The following is a 19,095-nucleotide window of genomic DNA, read 5'->3' on the forward strand; positions in this document are numbered from 1 at the left end:
AGAGCTTTGGGTCGCAATTAGTTGTCGGGTCTTGAGGCGGAGGTTGAGTTGGCCTGGCTGTGTCATAACATCCGCGCATTGGTGTGATCGCACTATTTGGTGGAGTTGGGGACCTCACCGCCTCTGTTACCTCTTGGGGCTGGTTCCGAATTTGCTGTTCAGCTTCGGTCTCATTGATGTTGGAGGTTTGTGATTCTTCTCGAGTTGGCTCAGGGACTTTAGTCTTGTCAGTTGCTGCGTTTATTGTTGAATTTATTGGAGAAGACGTTGAAGGGGGGGGGGGTTTGGGTCTGTTGAGACTGTTGGGACAAGCTCAACAGGCGACTCGGCCGGCTTTATTTGTACGCTTGCAGGAGTGACTTTTTCTGTGAATTGCCAGTTAGCCCTGGTTATATTTTGGGCTAGGTAATTGTCTCCTTTTAAGAAAGAGCGGATTTTCTTTGGGCTACTACCAGCCTGCGCTGCTTGCGAGGGGGTGTGATTTCATCTGCCGCCTCTAGTATTTCAGCGTCTGTTCTTTGCATTTTTCTTGAATGGCTCTAGAGTGCTTGCAAAAGAAGTCTGATAGCAGTTTTAGAGGGCGTTGTTTTTTTTTTAGTACCCTTTCTTGCACCTTTGGGGCCAGCATGGCCCGTTTTGATGGACTTGCCCTGTTTTTCTGTGGTCTTTTGCTTTGCTGAGGGTTTTACTTGTTTATTTGTTTTGCCTTTATCAAGGTTTTCATCAATTGGATCTTCCATAGTCCGAGTTCTTCTTTTTTTTTTTTTTTTTTGTTTTTTTTTTTTTTGATTGTCAGATGTTTTTTTCCCCCTTTTCATGGGGCGTTTGGGGCATTGAGATGGCATTAATTTCTTCGAGGGACAACGTTAAAGTTTGCTTACTATGAATCTGTGCTATTACCGTTAATACGGTAATGGGTGGAGCTGGAACAGTGTTGCTTTCGCTTTCCAAGCCCGGAGCCAAACGCACGGCTCGATGGAGCCTTCTCTGCAGGTGGGCTCTCCTCTGCGGGATCGAGTCCTTGATCGTCATCCCTCCTCGGGGGCGGACCAGCAGAACGGCCCCCTGGGGGGGCGGGCTGCAAGGCCAAGGTGGAGTCTCCTCTCTTCAGTTCCGCCGCTGCCGGAGAACTCAACGCCGCCACCCCTCCGGGGGACCGCAGAGCTCCGGCCACAGTGGGAACCGTCGCAGCTCGCTCGGGCAGGGCACCAGCTGGTAAAGCCGAAGGACTCAACGCGGCCCCTCCTCCGAGGGACCGCGGAGCTTCCGCAAGCGTCGAGCCAGCGTGCGGAGGGGCAGAAGCCACGGGGAAGACCCGAACTCCGTCGCAGGAGACATCCAAGGTAATATTAGTTTCACGAAAGGAAGCAGCTGCTTCTTTTTGTTTGGAGTAGAGAATGTTTTTCACTGAATATGTTGAATGTGCACAGACTCCATTCCTAGAAGGGTTTACCAGGTTCTTCGCGATTTGGGTAGAGTAAGGTTGTTTGGGCTCTTGTACAATGTTATAGTTTTGTTTGGTGACGCCTTGCAAGAACTCCTTAGGCAGCGTCCTGTGGCGTCGTCTAGGTCGCGAGGCGGCGTCCGGGGAGGTGCAGACTTTGTAGCCTTTGCCGTCTTGCCTGGCATGACTGCAAGACTGCCACTCACCGCCACTCCGCGTCTGCTCTGCGGAGTAAATGAGTTTTGTAGAGGCAGGGTAATCTGGAAACACACCTCCGAGGTAGTAGAACTGAAAGAAATACTGGATTGGTGGGAGCAGACTGCAAGACTGCCACTCACCGCCACTCCAGCTACGAGTTATTGTGGAGACGTGGTTGAGACAGAGTGGTTCGAAAGAATACGTTCCACTCAGGGCCCAGTGAGACATTTAATAGACTGAGCAGAGATTTGACTGGGTTAGGTGAAAAAGGGGTGGGCAGTGATTACATTGGTCCTCAAAATATTGTTGCGAACAGCCAAATTATATTGCTGGCTGGAAAGGTTATTAGGGGTTTGCCCATGTGAGAGTGGCTTTCCCTATTGGGTGTGTCTGACTTTTGGGACAACCCAAGTACCGTGGAAAGAGATGCAAAGTCAATAGTGAAAGACGCTTTCGTGAGATATAAGCAAAATAGGGCATTAACCATGTGCATTGTTTTGGTTAGTGGACCAGACTAGTCAACCCCCGGGCGTTGAATGTTTGGATGTAACCGCTCCAGCATACGCCCGCTCATTGTATTTGAGATTTCGATTGGCTGTCTTCCGGTGCGGGACTATACTGTTAATTGGGGCAGGAATCGCAGTAGTGAATACCCGTTCTGCAGGGAAAACATGGAAACCAGTTTCCATTTTATGTTAACATGTGAAGGTCTAGCTTTTTGAAGCCTCTGTTTCGGCTCCAAAGCATCTCGGCAACTGGTGATGCCATGCAGTCATGCCGATCCTCTGACAAATTTAATGTATACTGTGTAACAAAGTACATCCATAGGGTCTGGTTGAGAAGGGGCTATGCTTAATGCACCCGTATTTTGTTGTTGGAGGGTGCCTAATTGACCAACAACACTGTCGCACTGTGGCAGTGCTTGGCGTGCTCTGTGTGAAGCGTCTCATTGTAGCTTGTATGAAATAAGAAGCATGAACGTTTCACACACGCGTAATATCATGTCTAACCCATTGCTAAGTGTATATGCCCGTCCCGTGTGTTCATTCCCTCAATCTGCTGTGGAATTCCAGGATTACGGTCTGGGCAAAGTTTAGTGATTGTATTAGATTATTTTATAGGAATTAATGTCTTATTTTGTTGTGCGGCCTGCACTTTTACTAACGCGATAGTGATGTAGTGTTTTAAAATCTTCAATTTGTAATGTTTGATGCTTTTATGGCAATCGCCGAATAAAGCTACGTGACAACAATATTGTGATGAACGATGTAAAATTAAATGCCACCGTCTTGAGGTTGAAGAAAGAGGCGGGAGTGAGGGGTAGGAGGCGGTTCAGAGGGGGTAGGGCAGTCACCCAGATTTATAAAAGTATAAAAAAGAAATGGGCAGTACTACAGATTTATTTGTATATTCTTCATGTGTGTCTGTACCCTGCACTGTTAGTCTTCCAATCGCCCTTAGATGGCAGTGCAGGATGACATTTAAGGGATGATATTTATTTGCTTTGAATGTAGGACAGTTTTTTTCCAGCAATATATTTTGAAGGACATTTCTGGGAAGCCGAGGTAGATGATGGGGTTAGTTTCTCTGATTTGTTTTTTGGAGGGGCAAGGGGAATTCGTGGGGGATGTAATGCAGTTTGGCAGGCCCGGATCGCGAGGGGCATGTGTGTGAGGGTTGTGGTTTTGAGGGGTAGAGGCTAGGATCGCTCGGAGCATCACAAACAAAGTAGGGTGGGTTTGAGTCTGGATTGACTGAGCCAGGGAGTGCTGGGGGGGGGTGAGGAGGGGTGACCAACGCAAGTGGATTCTGAATGTGTGGTGGATGCAGCTGGAGCTGCAGGGGAAGGAGGCAGTAGAGGGTACGTAAAATGCTGTGGGGGAGTTGTGAATGCGTGTGGATGTCTAGGAGGATGAAGTCGATAAGGCGGTGAAAGGGCGCCGGGAAGAAGGTGAATGGGTGGTTTGTGACAGTCTAGTAGCGAGGTCAATGTGCGTGTGCACGTCTGAGTAATTAACAGCTCCCACTGAATGGCTGGATTCAGTGGAGGAAAGAGATGGATGGCTTCAGAGAATGGATGTTGGTTTGAGTGGGAGGTGTGCAGGCGCTGGTAGGGAGGGCGTAGGGTGAATCTCTCGGTGTGCATTTTGAGAATGGTAGCGAAGGAGATGGGGATCCAATGTACCCAGGGTGTAGGGGGCATTTCTGGTTGCATAGTTTGAGGCTGGATGCGAAGCGGAAATGGATGTAATCTCCATGGGAAGGAGGGTGTAGGGTGGACTTCAGGAAGTTCGGTTGGAGAATGTAGGGATGGCATCTGGTGTGGAGAGTTCATATTGATTTGACGCGCCATTTGTATCCTCTGAATCTGGAGTTGGTGGTCATGATCTTGAGAAAGTATAGAGATAAAAGGGAAGATAGTGTGATATTACCGCCTGTCTTTATAGCAGGTATGCATGTATAAAATCTGTATAAGGAAGTTGAGTTGTATAGAAATAGCTCAAGGAAGGTGTCCAAATTCAGGATAACCTCTCCAGGGTCAGGATTAACTAGTTTAAGATCTCGTGATGTCTTGATGAGGGAAGGGATGGTCAATGGTGGGGGTATGGTTCAGGATCCTCTGTGGGCGCCGATTGAATGGTGTAGGAGTAATGAGTAAGAAGTTAACGTATTCTGTCATGGTGATGGAGTGATTTAGCGAGTGTCTATGAGGCGCGAGTGTGCAGCGTAAGGGTAATAAGGATGGGAGTTGAGGTGCGTCTGTTGCCGCGGGTGAATTGGTGCATGAATCCCAATCCTGGAGTGAGGAAGTATATATAATATACTACACGAGAGGAGGAATGAAGAATTCTGTAAGAGCCAGAGAGTGCAATCGTTGTTCCTTTCGGAGCAGAATATATTTGAGTTTGTACCGGAGGTAGAAGTGAGTGGTTAAATTAAGTGAGATGTCTAATTAAAAGTTTGAAAGGCTCGAAGTTTGTTAGGCAGTTTAGCTATCTATAGTAAACTGACTGATGATTTGGTTATATCATATCTAAGGTTTGGCCACTAGATGTCACTGTGAGCTGAGAAATGTAGGTATTTTCCCTAAAAGAGATGCATATATGTACAGCAGAGTACTTTTTGGAAAGTACAGGATTAAATCAATGGAAAGTCGCCAATCTCTGATTTGCTCTGTTCGGCTAGTAGCAAGAGACGCAATAATGTGTGTAATCCGCCAGAGGACGTGAATCGTTTATGGGGTGAGGGGTCTGGGGGTCGAGGAATTTATCCCTGCGAGCTGTCCGTGGGATACCCGCGTTTGAGTTATTTAGTAGTAAGAGGGAATCTATCCATGACCAAGTGGCCCTGAGGTGCAGCTAATTGGGTCCTGTGGGGCACTGAGGGGATCGGTAAAGGGTAAGGAGGGGCGTGAGCAGAGAAGCCTTTGATGCCTAACCTCGAGAGAACCAGAGCGCAGGATTTAGTTTCAATTGCGATAGAATAGTGATAGTTGGAGGTTGCACAGGAGAAATGAAATGAGGGGATCCATAGCGTTGCAGTGTAGAAATGAAGTGGGGGTTCCAGACATCCGATTTGTAATGAATGGGGTAGCAGGTTCCCTAAGGAGCTATCCGTTCAGAGATGCTCGATCACTGTCAAAAGTGAGAGGGGGCGTCTCCGGGACGTTGGCAGCTCAGTTGATGGAACATGTGGCATAAACAGTGAGCCTGTTTATGATTGGGCCAAGGGTGAGAATCTGAGATGTCGGTCAGAAGGGAGAGGGGGTGGGGGGTGGGGAGAATTTGTTGTAGAATCTGAGATGGTATCTCGGGTGGGAGCAGGAAGCTGGAGACGCAGTGTCTGGGTGAGAAGTGTGAAGAGCGCTGAGGGCAAGAATGGATGTAGTGTGACAAAACCATGGAATTTGTCCCTTGTCCCCTAGCTAGAACCCCCCCTGTGAAGCTAGGGAGGTGAGCACGCTCTGCATCGCCCTCAATAGGGGTTGAGGCAAGTGGAACCACAGTGGGTGATACTCCACCTTTTGGGGACACCCTTAACCTTACAAGATGACATATATGGGAATATCAAATATTGTTAAAAACCAGAACTATGACGAAGAAGAGGCAGAGGGATGCCACCCTTTCAGAGAAAGAAAACATCTCTTTAACAAAAAGAAATCAATCCACTGGGACAAGTGGATTTATAAGTGAACAATCGTGTACGAGCGAGAGAGGACCACAACACAGTACGAGAGGGCTGCATGTCTCCAAGCAGGGGAGGTTCCCTGTATCGAGAGGAGGTGCAGTCATCGTGGACGCAGAACCTGCAAAATCCAAGCTTGCCGAGAGGCAAGAGCGAGCGGACAATGGACGAGCAGCGTAACCAAGAAGCGGAAGAAGTGGCGGTGCGTGACCCTAAGCAAAGTAGGGTGATCAAGCAGTCCACACAACAATGCCAAGACCATCGGAAAGGGACTGCTGGAAGCGGCACGGCTCCTTGGTACCACTTCTAGAGATTCAGAAGTTGTGCGAGTACCGCAAGCGAGATTCAGAAGTTGTGCGAGTACCGCAGAAGAGGAACACCAAAGCAGATGGTCTGCAAGTGCACAGAACGTATCCACATGTCGCCAGGACAGTAAGAGTCCCAGGACTGTTCCGCGCAAAGAGAGAAGGTAACTGGTGACCGGGGAGGCACAGGAAGGATAACTTACTCTATCCTAGAGAACGGATGACTCGTCTCAGTGCCAATAATTGTGAAGTTACCTTGGTGATGAAAGAAATCCAAAATTTAGTGAAAGAAAGCTGAATAGAAGTGCAGTATCTATATTAAACCTGAACTGTGATAGTTTTGGGAAGAGGAGATCAATCCCTGAAGGGACAAAGTAGAGAAATAAATAGTTTGCTACAAAGTAACTTTGATAATGCCAAGAATGTGTTGCACTCCTAAAGAAAGGGGGGAATGAAAGTGATAGCCAATCCTATGGACCGAGAAACCCTAAATAGTAAAGGGAGAGAAACAGAAATCCTTAAAGAGGAACAATGTCAGAGAATGAAATTCTCTTCCGAAGAGAAAGGGCCTTGTGATATATTTTAAGTAAGAGGGAGTACCAAAACTCAAAGGCCCACATAGCTTAAATAAGAAAACAAGCTGAACGGAGTCAAGTTGTACCTAAAATTAAATACAAATTGTTGAAAGTACGAAAGGAACTGTTGAGACTATAAGGGTCACCAATGCCAAAAGCACGTAGCAGGAACAGGGAGTCATTCTCCTGCCTTTGTTTTGTTACAATAGTGATAGGGTCAGGTAGTTGTAGTTTTGGACGGTAGGAATTTCATTTTACTAGCACCTTAGTTGTTCTTTAGGTGGAGAACATCCCATATCCATAGGGATATCTGGGCCATTCTAATGTTTAATAAAGCAGCATGTCCTCTGAGTCAGCGTCCTTCTGACCCATCAAAGTAGGCATGTGTCAGTTTGTTGTAAGGGAGGGGGGAGGAAGTGTACTGCTGTCCTCTGGGCTACTTCAGGATAAGAAGCACCATGGATGTAATTGAATTGGGGCGGACAGGCTATGGTCTACAGAGGAGCCGGAGTGAAAGAACCCCCCCCAGTGCCCCATAAGGTAGTTCAAGTGAGCAGCTAGGCCGTATGAGCAGTCTCTTGTGTGCGCCGATGGGTGAAGGCAAATGCATATTTGCAAATATAGAGGCAGCTCATAACTGCCTGCAAAACAGTTATCCCTCCCCCAGAAAATTGGGTCAGGGCATCGCGTATGAGAGCACGAGCCACCTGGATGTGGTGGCATTAGCAAGGCGGTGTGGCTATGTTCCCTCTAGAACAAACTAGCAAAATCATAATGAACACTCATTACACTTCTCGACTAGGACATCAAACCAACAATGTGCATGTACATATTGCAGCTCTACAAACAAGCCAGAATCATCTGCTGATCCTTACAAGACTAAACTTCAGATGCACTGTCATAACACATAAACGCAATTTAGAAATCTCTGGTAACTGCAATAATTAAGTGAGATTAAGCCCTGGATGTGCCGCAAGGCATAAAATAAGCGGTGTTGCATAGCAACTTGCTATGCAATTCTGTAGGTTTGCTAATCAAATGGATACTTGTGTAGCAAAGTTAGCTATTTAAGTTGCCTTCAATGAAAGCACAGCTCGCCCTACATTCCTTTTACCCTCCATGCTCTCTTCACCCTCTTTTCACTTCATGGAGAGAAAGTGCAGCAGTAATAGTCTTCTCCACTCTTGAGTGCCAAAGGCATGTGTGGGAGTGCTGGGCAGGAAGTTCTTTTTCAAATAATTGCAATCCAGAAGTAATCGGGATGATACTTTTATTAAGCTTTCTATATCCTCTGGCAAAAAGATGTATGCGTCAACTTTATATTTTTTTAAGATAGTTGTGCAATTCCATTCATAAAATGTAACCTGTTAACATAATGCATAATTACAGGATTGATACTGTAAAACACTGCATCATCTCCATGCTTTACAGTAATGTTTAGGCTAGTGTATCTAAATATATTGTCAACTATATTTCATTTTGTTGGGAAAGATGCATCATATTGATGAGTTAACACTTTTGAAAATGTACATGATCAAATGCTTTTGATGACAAGACATGTTCTGTAACCTGCAGGTTTCATAGATCTTGCAACTGGTGCTCAACCCATGAGCGAACCTATACTCCTTGACATTGTATATTAACACATGTTGCTTCATACCAAGTACCCTGAAAGTGAGATGACCACAAACTACAATATTCCACCTAGTTTGCCCAGTTCTTTGCCTGCTATGCCATCCACTCTGCTTAGTCTTGCTTACCTTTTACATAATCGGCACACAAAGCGAACTAGATGCTTATGCAAAGTAGTGATCAGTAGTTCCATGCAGTCTGTACATCTACAGATCCACTGCAATACCAAACCCTGTAGTTAGCCCCCAGAGCTTGCGCGTTGCTTTATGCTTAGGATTGTATTATATATTAACACCTGTGGGAGACAACTGGTCAAACTGTTTTCAGAGCCTTTATCACAGCTATTTGTGTCCATTCATGCAGCTAACCTTTTACAAACTATGGCTCGCAAAGTCTTTTTCGCCCACTCGTATAGTCGAGTAGATTTTATGAAGGGCAAGTAGCATTTACAAGAAAAGTTTGAAACTTTTATTTAACATTTACTTTGTTTGCAGTGAATATCGGGATAGTCTAGAACCGAGCTCCATCATTGCTGGCCCAGCGATTGGATGCCGGCAGCACATCAAATTGGCGCTTGTCCCGGAGTCATGAAAATAGCTAAATGGGAGGACGGACATCAAGTCCTGGCAAGCCAATCCATCCCTCGAGAGGGCCAGCAATCCGCCTGACCTCAAATCTAATACACAGTGCCTCGCCGGGCCTTTCGCCCACCTCACCAGTTACCTTACCCTGGGAAAGAGTGGGCCCCGAGTGTTAGCAAAGTCATTCAAGGGTAAGGAAGGAAGTTTGAGACACCTGAAGGTGTCTCACTTGCTAGTCCCCGGGGATCTGCCATCCAGGTGACCAGGACACAGCCATCGCTATTGGATCCAGTTCATGGGGGTGGACCAGTGCGGGAGGATTACCTGGATGTGGGGCGGGGGGGGTCTTCGGGGAGTGGAAGTGGGACACCAAAGGGTGTGACGCGGTACCCCCTTCTTTATGATGCCTTTTCCCCATCCTACCCCGTAGGATATTTAGAAGCTCTGCCCCCCCCTTTCCCTTCACAAACACTTCATCACACGGCGAAAGACAACGGACTAACGCCAGAGCTGTTTACCTGACATGCCGGTGAGTCGGAAGAAACTGATAGTGGACTGGACTGTGTTAAGCTCAAGGTTGCAGTGGCAACATTTTGCGTAAAGAAAAAAGATAATGGTCAAAGGTCTTTGTGAACAAACGAGGTATCAAAGTTAGTGGTCCAACGCCACGTGGGCGCTCTTTCGAAAGACTCTAAATGCCCTGCTCCTGAACAAGGAGGATATGTTGAATTGAGAACTACAAGTACCAAGAGGCCCTAGGAGAGGCCAGCGTGAGATGTCAAAAGTGGTCATACAAGGTTTGAGCCAAAACCCCCTTGTACAGTCGAAAGTCTTTGACACATTGTGAAATGAACTGTGTTACGGGGGAAAATGTGACCCAGCACTTGCCATAGAATCACAGAGTGACCCAGCGAGATGTGACTGCCTTTCGGAAGTCTGCGTGAATGGGCAAGTGCTGTGGGAGATGGGTGAAGAAAGGTCTGAGCCCGAACGAGGGGGACCTAAGTAAAGGGGAGAAGCTAAATCGGAGGATTGTTTAAAGAAGATATTGAGACTCCTGAAAGATGATGATGAATAGAAAAGCTAAGTGAACTGCATTGTGGTAACAAATGTAAACCCGACTGAGGGATATCCACGGTGAGTTGTTGGTCTGAGCCTGAATGATGGAGGCTGACGACGTGAAGGGGATTGGAGCCCGGCTGAGGGGGATCCTCGGGTGAAGAGTACTTGCCAGAGGTGAAGATTAATAGAAGGAACTTTTTGTTTCGTTATTTATGATACATCAGACCCTCTGAAGCAAGAGACTTTGCATAGAAAAGACTTGAACACAGAAGGTCCTGATCATGTGAAAGGAACTGTTAGCTCAGGAGGAGAAGCCCAGAGTGTGCTGTGCTCGATCCTGCCTTGCCCTGTGCTTCAAACGTGGGGAAGGGAGATCTCGGCCATAACATCCTGACTTATCATTTTGTGAACACTTCTTTCTTTTCTTGTGAACATTATCCCACACTCTTTTGTAGCATAGCGTTAAGGATTGTCAATAGGTTTTTTTCTTAGTATAGGCCCTTTTTATTTGACTAGACTCCACTAGGACTGTTATTATTTGATGGTCATAGCTTGCTCCCATCTTAGATTTAGGTATAGATTAGGCGCTTATCCAGTTTATTAAACACTCTTCAACTGTGATCACTTGTCTGTTTTGCTTTGATACCATGCCTTCCTTACAGAGGCCACAAGCCGAATGGGCACACTTACTCACTTATCGTGCTTTCGGCCTCCCATTTCACAACCAAAACACATGACATCCTTTCCTCCCTCTCCTTCGCTCCCCTGCACCCATGCCTTCCTTGACCCCCTGCCCCCCCTCTCCTTCCTCCGTACTCTACTCCTGGTCACCCATAGCGCCGGATGAGGTCACCAAGACAGTCTGCCATATGAAAGTCTGCACCCTCCTTGACTGAGTTCTGTAACCACTCTTTTACCCCTCAAGCACTCTTGTGCACCCTCTCCCATAAAAGCCGTTTGCAGACCCTTCCTGCCACTACCCCTTTCTTGGGCAAACTGTTGCTGAAGTTGGTCATCTCCCAATTAATCAATCACACTGAATCTGTTGGCTGTCTCCACGACTACCAGTCTGGCTTTAGTACAGCCAGAGGCACGGAAACTGCTCTCTTGAACACCTGTGATGACTTGTTCTCAAACCTATTCTTACTCCTTCCATTCTCATCCTCCTCGATCTGTCCTCTGCCTTTGACACAGTCAACCATTCCACCCTCGTATATCTGTTCTGTGATACCCTGGGCATCATGGACTGGGCACTGGATTGGTTGACCTTTCCTTTTCGAATCGACCCTCCCAAATGCAACTGGGCCCTTTTCACTCCTCCACCTCACTCCCTACCTGCGGCGTCCCTTGGGGCTCTATCCTCTCGGCTTGGCTTTTCTACATTTACCTTGCCCCTCATGCCAACTTGATCTCCACCTTCTCTCCTCATTTCCAGTGTTATGCTGATGACACAGCTTTAAGCTTCCCTCTTCCTCCTCTCCTTCCTCTCTCATTCCCGTCTCTCTGACCGCTATTCAGGCATGGTGTGCTGCTAATGATCTCGGCCTTAACGCCAGTAAGGCAGAGATCTTCTCATTGGGACTACTGCCCCCTCCTTCCCTCCTTCTCTCTGGCTGCCCTCCTTGGGCCCCCTCACCCTTGTGGAAAGCTAAACACTTGGGTGTCATCTTCGACTCCTCTCTCGCTCCTTCTCGCCTCATATTGCTGACCTTGCCAAGAAGGCCCACTTTCAGCATCACCTCCTCAGAGGCATATTCTCCCTTTTCCCTACCTCCCACCCCCACCTCTCCTCCTGGAACTCAATGTCTCTAGAGCTCTGGTTCATTCCAGGCTGGATTACTGCAACAGCCTCTTCCTCATTCTGCCTCTTTCCTCCATCCGGCCACTTAATCCGAATTATCCTTGGCCTCAAGCCCAGGGATCAGATCTCTCCTGCCCTAAAATCTCTCCACTGACTCCCGGTGGTTGAAAGAATCAAATTCACGATCCTCTGCATCATCCACAAGGCTTTCTGGGGCCTGGGAGACACATGCATCCACATCTCTCTTCCTGAATACTTCCCTGGTAGAGTCCTTTGAGTCCTCTAGCTCCAACTTTCTGCAGATCAGACGTTTCTTCAAGCAGAGAGTGGGGGGTAGATATCTTTCTTTTGGCAATAGCCTCCCTCTGGAACGGCCTGACTGCCCATCTCCGACTTGATCCGGATCTCCTGCAGTTCCAGAGCTTCTCAAGACTCTCCCCCTCCCTAGCTAGTCTCCACCTGCCGCTGCGTTTGATTGCCTGTGTCCCCTACAAGCCTTACGTGGGGCCAGGCCCTCCTTCGACCAGTCTTTCCCTACACCCTTTTTACAAGCACTTGCCATCAGGCACCCTTCCCCGATTAGCGTGCTGACTCTGGTCCACCCCCGTCCTTGCAGTAGTTTACCCACTCCCCTTTTTCCCCTTTAACACTTGCCCAGCCCCTGGGCCCCCTCCCTCCTGCACTTCAACCTCTTCCCCTCCGCTCTATCCCATCTCTTCTCCCTGATCTGCCCCCTCACCCTGCACGCTCCGAATGTCACAAGGCCTAGTAGGACTGTTGTTCTTTTCTCCTCTGTCCAACCCCTTGTATTGTGCCGCCTGGAAACACTTTTTGCTGTATAGGCGCCATAAAAATGTTCCAAGAAATAAAGAAAAGAAAATAAATAAGCAAGCTATTTTTAAAAAATATATATATTTCCCCTTTTTTTAATTGCATTTATTTATTTTTCTTCAAGGGCTTCGTTCCCGATCTGTTTATAGGGCAAAAATCAAAATCTCTCCTTTTCCAAAAAACTGAAATTCAGCGTTGACTAACCTTTTACCCCAGACATTCCTGTAGGAGAAATCCATTTCAAATGTTTTGCCAATGAGTTGATTAAGCACTCCTTGATGGAACACCTAAGGTGTTCAGATGTTTCTTTTCATGTGACCCTTCAATTAAAATGATTCTACCTATTGTAAAACCCTAATGTGTGTCCGATCTGACATAACTGTGCCTCTTTCTTCTAGGTTGGCAGCCTTTGTTCTTTTCCTCTGTGAGGCTCCTTTCTGCTGCCAGTTCATCGAATTTGCAAATACAGTGTCTGCCAAGGCTGATAAGTTGAGACCCTGGCAAAAAGCCCTCTTTTACTGTGGGTAAGGACTGGCTTCTTTTCTCTTGTATTTGTGTTGCATTTATTAAGGGTAACAGTTGTTTCACTCAACCACTTACAAAGCATTACAATCATCTGGGCAATCCAGAGTTAAGCGGCGTACATTAGCGGCAGTGGGTGGGGTTAGTGATCAACTGACACTTGGAGGATAAGGGGGTGGAGGTGGGGTGGGAATGTTAATCTACCCGGAGCAGAACAGACGTTTGACAGTACTCCAGGGGGACTGGCTACTTACATGTTACACAGCACTGTGAGGTTAGGTTCAGGTTTGTTAAGGAAAGCGACTAATGTGGGAGGAGATGCATTATACTTCTAGGGGGAAACAGTGGCGCTTGCAGATTTGACAAGGCTTTTTTTAAGGGTTGTGGGCTAAAAAGTTAATGAGCATAGGAAGTGCTGGCCAGGGGAAGAATTGGAGCGGAACATGTTTCATGCCTTGTACAAATTTTAGTGTCTGCGTGACTATTCTAACAGAGGAAATGAGCACCATACCAAGTGTGCATTGCAAGCTCAGAAGGAATGAACGTTTGAATTACTAGCACAGACCGGTTTGATAAATTGGTGGGGGTTCTTAGGTTCCCACAATGCACTTTGTTTTTATGCAAAGCAGCCAACATCCTATATTCACAGCACGCACATCATTCGACACTTGGCGCCGCACCCCCAGTCCTGCCCACACCACTGACAATCTGCCCCCCCAACCCCTTTTTGCTGGCGCGAATGGGGTGGTGGTCCCCCAGTAACTATTGTTAATTTCCAGTGCTGGCACAAACATTCATAATGTGAGGCTCTGTGGTATGGAAATTGTAATGATTCATGGGATCCCGTCACTTCTCTCCAGAGGGAAGCCCCTCCCTGTGAGGCTATGGAGGTGAGCCCGCTATGCAATATTCTCCCTAGGGGTTGCGGTAAGTGGAACTTCACAGGGGGATACTCCCCTCTTTGGGATAAGGACTCCCGTTCCGGGAAGGAACTCCGTAAGCCTCTGTCCTATGGGGCCTTTAAACCAGAAATGCCCCAAGAATTCCAGTCTGAACAAACCACTGTTTGCTATTGTAATGCCTACTCTCTTGCTAACATAAAATCACTGAGCAGAGGAAGAGTAAAGGAGACCTGAAGGAATGGCAATGGGTTGGCCCCCAAGGTACTGGGAAGTGGTAGAGTGAAGGAGTCCTAACTACCCTAGCCCTTCATTGGAGATATACAGTACTGGGAAGAGGTGGAACCAAGGAGCCATAAAGAATTCCTCTTGGAAGTCAAAGGAGGACTATGATCCTCTGCTGGGGAGGACCCAGAAGAACCCGATGAAATTAGAGGAAAGCTGGTAGTCGAGCCAGCGGAGCCCGTGAAGCTCAAACTTGAGAGAGAGGTCAGTGGAAGGAAGCTGATCCTCAATCGAGAGGATGATATGACGTTGACGTGAAAACGATACTTGAGCCGGCGGCAAGCTAACTCACTTGAAGATTGGCAAGACCACAGCGGTGGTATATCCTCGAGGATGTGAACCGATAATGCAGAGACCGGCAAGCAGAGGGCTCAGTGGAGCGGCCGAGAAGCATGAAGAGCGAAGGAGAGGAATGCTTGAATCATTTACTGAAACAAGTCAAGCCCATAACCCAAGTAGTACCCAGTGGCGCCAACGTGCCACGTCCAAGTTAACGGGAGCGTCGGGAGGGGACTGGGGCCTTGTGAAAACCTTAAGACAATTTCAGAATGCTATAGGAGTCATCTCTCTCGTCGCAGCCATTGTGAACCTTAAGACAAGTCAAGAATACCTCGGGAGTCATCTCATTCGTCTCAGTGGCTTGAAGAGAAGCCAAGTAAACCAAGGTAACGAAAGAGGAGGAGACATTAACTGAAACCCAGTAGGGAAAGGATTCCAAGCCGAACATAGTGGAACATAAGACTTTCAAGCACAACTACTTGTGGACACTTGAGAGAGACAAGAGGAACTACAGGGGCTAATTACAAGGAACTATATGAAGATTAGCTACTAAGGCTGAGCAAGCGTGGCCCAGGAGAATGGAGGCATTCTCCTGGACGATTTTTTTGTTTTTGATGAATTCTTTTACTTTGTGGTAGGGTCAGAGTAGGGTCGTTTTTAGACGGGGGACAGACCTTTTGATTTGGACAAACATTTTGACAACGAGCACCGTAGTTAGTCCCGTTAGGCAGCCCCCCCCCCACCCGCCCCCTTTAATAGGGAAAGATGGCAATATTTCTTATTATTTCAATAAAGCTTTGAATAAAATGACACCCCTTTGTCCCCCTTCTTCTGACTTGCCACGCAATATAAAAGGAAGTTGGCTTCCCCCACTTAAGCAAATAGTTCGCGATTCTGGGGTAACCACCCCATCTCACTGTGCACCATCACAAATTGAGAGCCCTTGGATAAGGGCCAAATGCCACAATTTAGAAATCATTCATAAAAAATGTGCTGCACACTCTCTTCAGCTTCACTGTACCTGGAGCGGATTCACTTTGCAATCTTCTATCACAAAGTTGTGCATCATGAATTCACTGACTGTGCAGATGTGTTTACGTTCCAGTGGCTTTAAAATTCAGTTGCTGATGGAGTCCCCTTCCCCCCCAAGCATGTTTCCAGAGGCCTGGGTAAACTAAAACATAAGTGTAAAGTGGGCTTATAAAGGTATTGTGGCATGAGAAGGGAACATGCCAAACTGTTGTGGGTTCTCTTAAGTGTGCTGTCCAGTGCATGGCAGTTTTAATTAGTCCGCATGCTCAGGCAGCAGCAGTTGATTTGCCAGTGTATCATGTTAAATGTGACATAGGTCCATGGCTAGCTCCTGGATAAGCTGCTGGTGTCTTCTGCCAGTTTCCCCAGAATTGTTTAAGGCCTCACCCATAAACTGTTTATTTCTCCCCTTCCACAGCGGATCCCCTGGCTCACTCCCCCAGATTCCTCGACCCACTTCTCTGGTTTGAGTTGAACCTGAAAGTCTGCACCTGGTGTGGCTGCCACAGCTGCACTTCTCTTGCTGGTGCGGTTGCTGAGTGGCATGTCTGCTGCATGATTGCTAATTTCCCAGCATCTATCATGGATCATCCTAATTCCTGCATATTGCCCTATAAGGTTTTGTGGGTGATGAGCATTCGGACAGTGGGGAAGAGAAACACTTCTGCACTTTGAGGGAGGACCCTGTGGTGAAAGAGCAGCGCTTGACATGGCAGGGACTCTACTTGTGTTGCTGGGGTGGAAGCAGATGGGCTCCATGCCTTAGCAACAGAGGGCAGCGATGCAGCTAGTGGCTTCAGACGTTTCCTGGCAGGCACCCAGAGGAAGGGCTGAAAAGGCCAGAGTGCTTGTACCCAGGCAAAGAGGAAACCAAGACCTGTGAAGTATTCTTGAGCATAGCGTTAAGCCAGGCTTATAAGCAGTAGATGGACGTTCCTGTGGCCTTGTTGTCTTCCACGGCAATAGGCGGTCTGGTCTCCTTCCATTTTTCAATATCGGACCCCTGAACTTATCAGTAGTGAGAGAGAGATGGCTTATAACACTCCGAACTTCTCCCTACCAACGCCCTTTCTCTCTCCAACAATGTTCATTGAATCTTATGCCAATCCTGGAAATGTTGCTGAGGCTGGGTGCAATGGAACAGATCTGCTTGCAGGGCTATTGGTTTTTTGCTTTTCCAAAGGACAATGCAAGTTGGAAGACCATCCATAATCTTTCCATCTTTAATAAATTCATCCCAAAGCAGAAGCTCAAAGTGTAAATGCCAGGGCAGATCTCGGCTCTCCTGGAAGGGGATTGGCTATGCTCCCTTTGTCTACAAGATGCACACAACCGATCTGGAAACCACATCGAAAGTAACTTTTGATTCCCTATTCAAGGTTTGACCTACCACTACAGAGTATCGCCCTTTAGACTAAATTCTGCTGTGCTAAATCATGGACACCTTTAATTCCCCTCTGCGTCTACAGGAGATTCAAGGGACTGATTCATGGAGCCCCTCCTTCGTGGGTAAGTAACTCTGTCAACCATGTTGTCCAACAGGCTTATGCACTGGGCCTCATGACCAATGTGGAAATGTCCATTCTCGCACCAACACAGAGACTTCAATATACCGGACTAGTTTGGGATTGTGTGCCGGAGAGGTGGGGGGAAGGCTAAGGTGTCTAAATTCAATCTGCCAGGAGCTTCTGAGGAGCCGGTACTTGGAAGGTGTACATTTCCTTGCCTACAGTGCCTTATGATCGTGTGTATTTTAGTGGTTCCGTGTGCGATTCATTGTTGCACCTGACCTCTCAATGGTCCCAGAAGACCCAACAACAAATAAAATTGATCCCAATACTGTTCTTCCTACAGCCGACTCTTCTCTGGTTGAAGTATGAGGAAAACCTCAAAATGGTGGCGGCATCCCCATCCCCCCACCTCCCTTTCTTCCCTTTACCAGGACACACACCACAGATGCACACTTTGTGGTCCGGGGTGTGTCTTTGACCGTTGTGAGGTTCACGACTTTTAGAGTCTGGAAGAGCTATTTCAGCATATAGACTATTTGGAGCTAAAAGCCATTTTCCTAGGATTGAAAGCCTTCCTTTGAAACTTGGCTGCAAACAGTTGTTGATCTACATGGACAACACCACAGCGATTCTACCGAAACAAACCAGGTGTTACAAAATCCCCCCACCTGTGTCTTCTGGTCATGGAGGTTTGGGCATGGTGCCTAAAGCATACCATTTCTCATCTAGCCTCTCACTTACCCAGGGAGGACCACATCGGGGCAGACGCCCTGAGATGAAGGTAATGCGCTCCGCACGAGTGAGAACTGAAGGAGGGAAGCACTCTTAGAGATCTTTCATGCCTGGGCCGCTCCAGGTCTAGACCTCATTGCAAATTGCACAGACAGGAAATGTGACCTATTGGCATCATGAAGGGGAAGGGTGTGTGTGTAGGCTCTCTTAACGGGATACCTTCTTCCTCCGCTGGAATGGTCATATACTCTACCTGGTTTTTTTCCGTCACCAGCTCTAGAGTGGAAAGGACTTTGGATGTGGGAAGAGCATTACAATGTTATCATGAAGGCACAAAAGATGGCAGAAAAGGAACCCATTTGCTCATCACACTTGTGGGAGTAGCCCCAGGCTCAGGAGCATCAAAGGCCATAGAAGCTCGGTGGTTGGTGTCTACTATCCAGTAGGCATACAAATGACAGCGCAAATGTCCACCCAAAGGTTGCAGTACTCTCAGTGCCGATTTCCTCACATTCCCACGCAGGATATTTGCAAGATGGCCACCTGGGCCACTCCACATCCCTTCTGTAAACACTAAGCTTCCAACTATAGTTCCAGGAACTAGGTTACGCTTGGAACAGGTGCACCAGGAAACGTTTTACTAGAGAATTTCCAGCCACCCTTCTCTCCTTGTGGGATGGTGTTGAATCTCCCAAGAGTATGGAGGAAAGTGGACGGGACGTGAATATACAAAGGTTAACTTGCAGTAGTGAAAACGGTACTCTATCCACAGCCCCCTTTCATCCAATAGCCTGCCCACCTGTCCTGCTAAACAGACTGGCAGTGGGGCGGGGGCGCACAGAGGTGGTGCCATGTGGGGGGGTGTCTAGGGTGCACATATGCTGATACTTGCTGGAAAGTATTCATTCTATGCCTCTTTGCAACACTCTCGGCCCCGTCCCCCATTTAGAGAATGAAGGAAAGGGAACTATGGACTAAGAGTACCGCTGTCACTATGGTGAACATTTTAGACTTGGATTCAGGTATCTCTTCAAAACTCCACTTTGAAGTGTGCGGCATGTGGTTATGGAATAACGGCAGGCCCGCGGTATACCTGCCAAGTATTGCTCGATCATCTTGGCTAGTTTTGACTCTAGCCAACACCATTGTGATTGTTGCACCCCTAACCCTCCCCCACTTTACAGCTGGCCTTATTGGGCCTCCAGGGTAGTCACTAAATTA

The 19,095-nt window shown here is 47.5% G+C and overlaps 1 protein-coding gene across 1 annotated transcript in view; it reads left to right on the plus strand.

Moving 5' to 3' along the window:
- CACFD1 (calcium channel flower domain containing 1) overlaps positions 1–19,095 on the plus strand; it is a 107,543-nt gene that overhangs the window by 80,287 nt on the left and 8,161 nt on the right. Inside the window, exon 3 of the mRNA XM_069609356.1 lies at positions 13,013–13,138. Within this exon, the coding sequence (XP_069465457.1) occupies positions 13,013–13,138 (126 nt within the window). The remainder of the gene's footprint in view (positions 1–13,012; positions 13,139–19,095) is intronic.

Source organism: Ambystoma mexicanum, chromosome 8 (genome assembly GCF_040938575.1).
Source record: "Ambystoma mexicanum isolate Mex_15411 chromosome 8, UKY_AmexF1_1, whole genome shotgun sequence".
NCBI lineage: Eukaryota > Metazoa > Chordata > Amphibia > Caudata > Ambystomatidae > Ambystoma > Ambystoma mexicanum.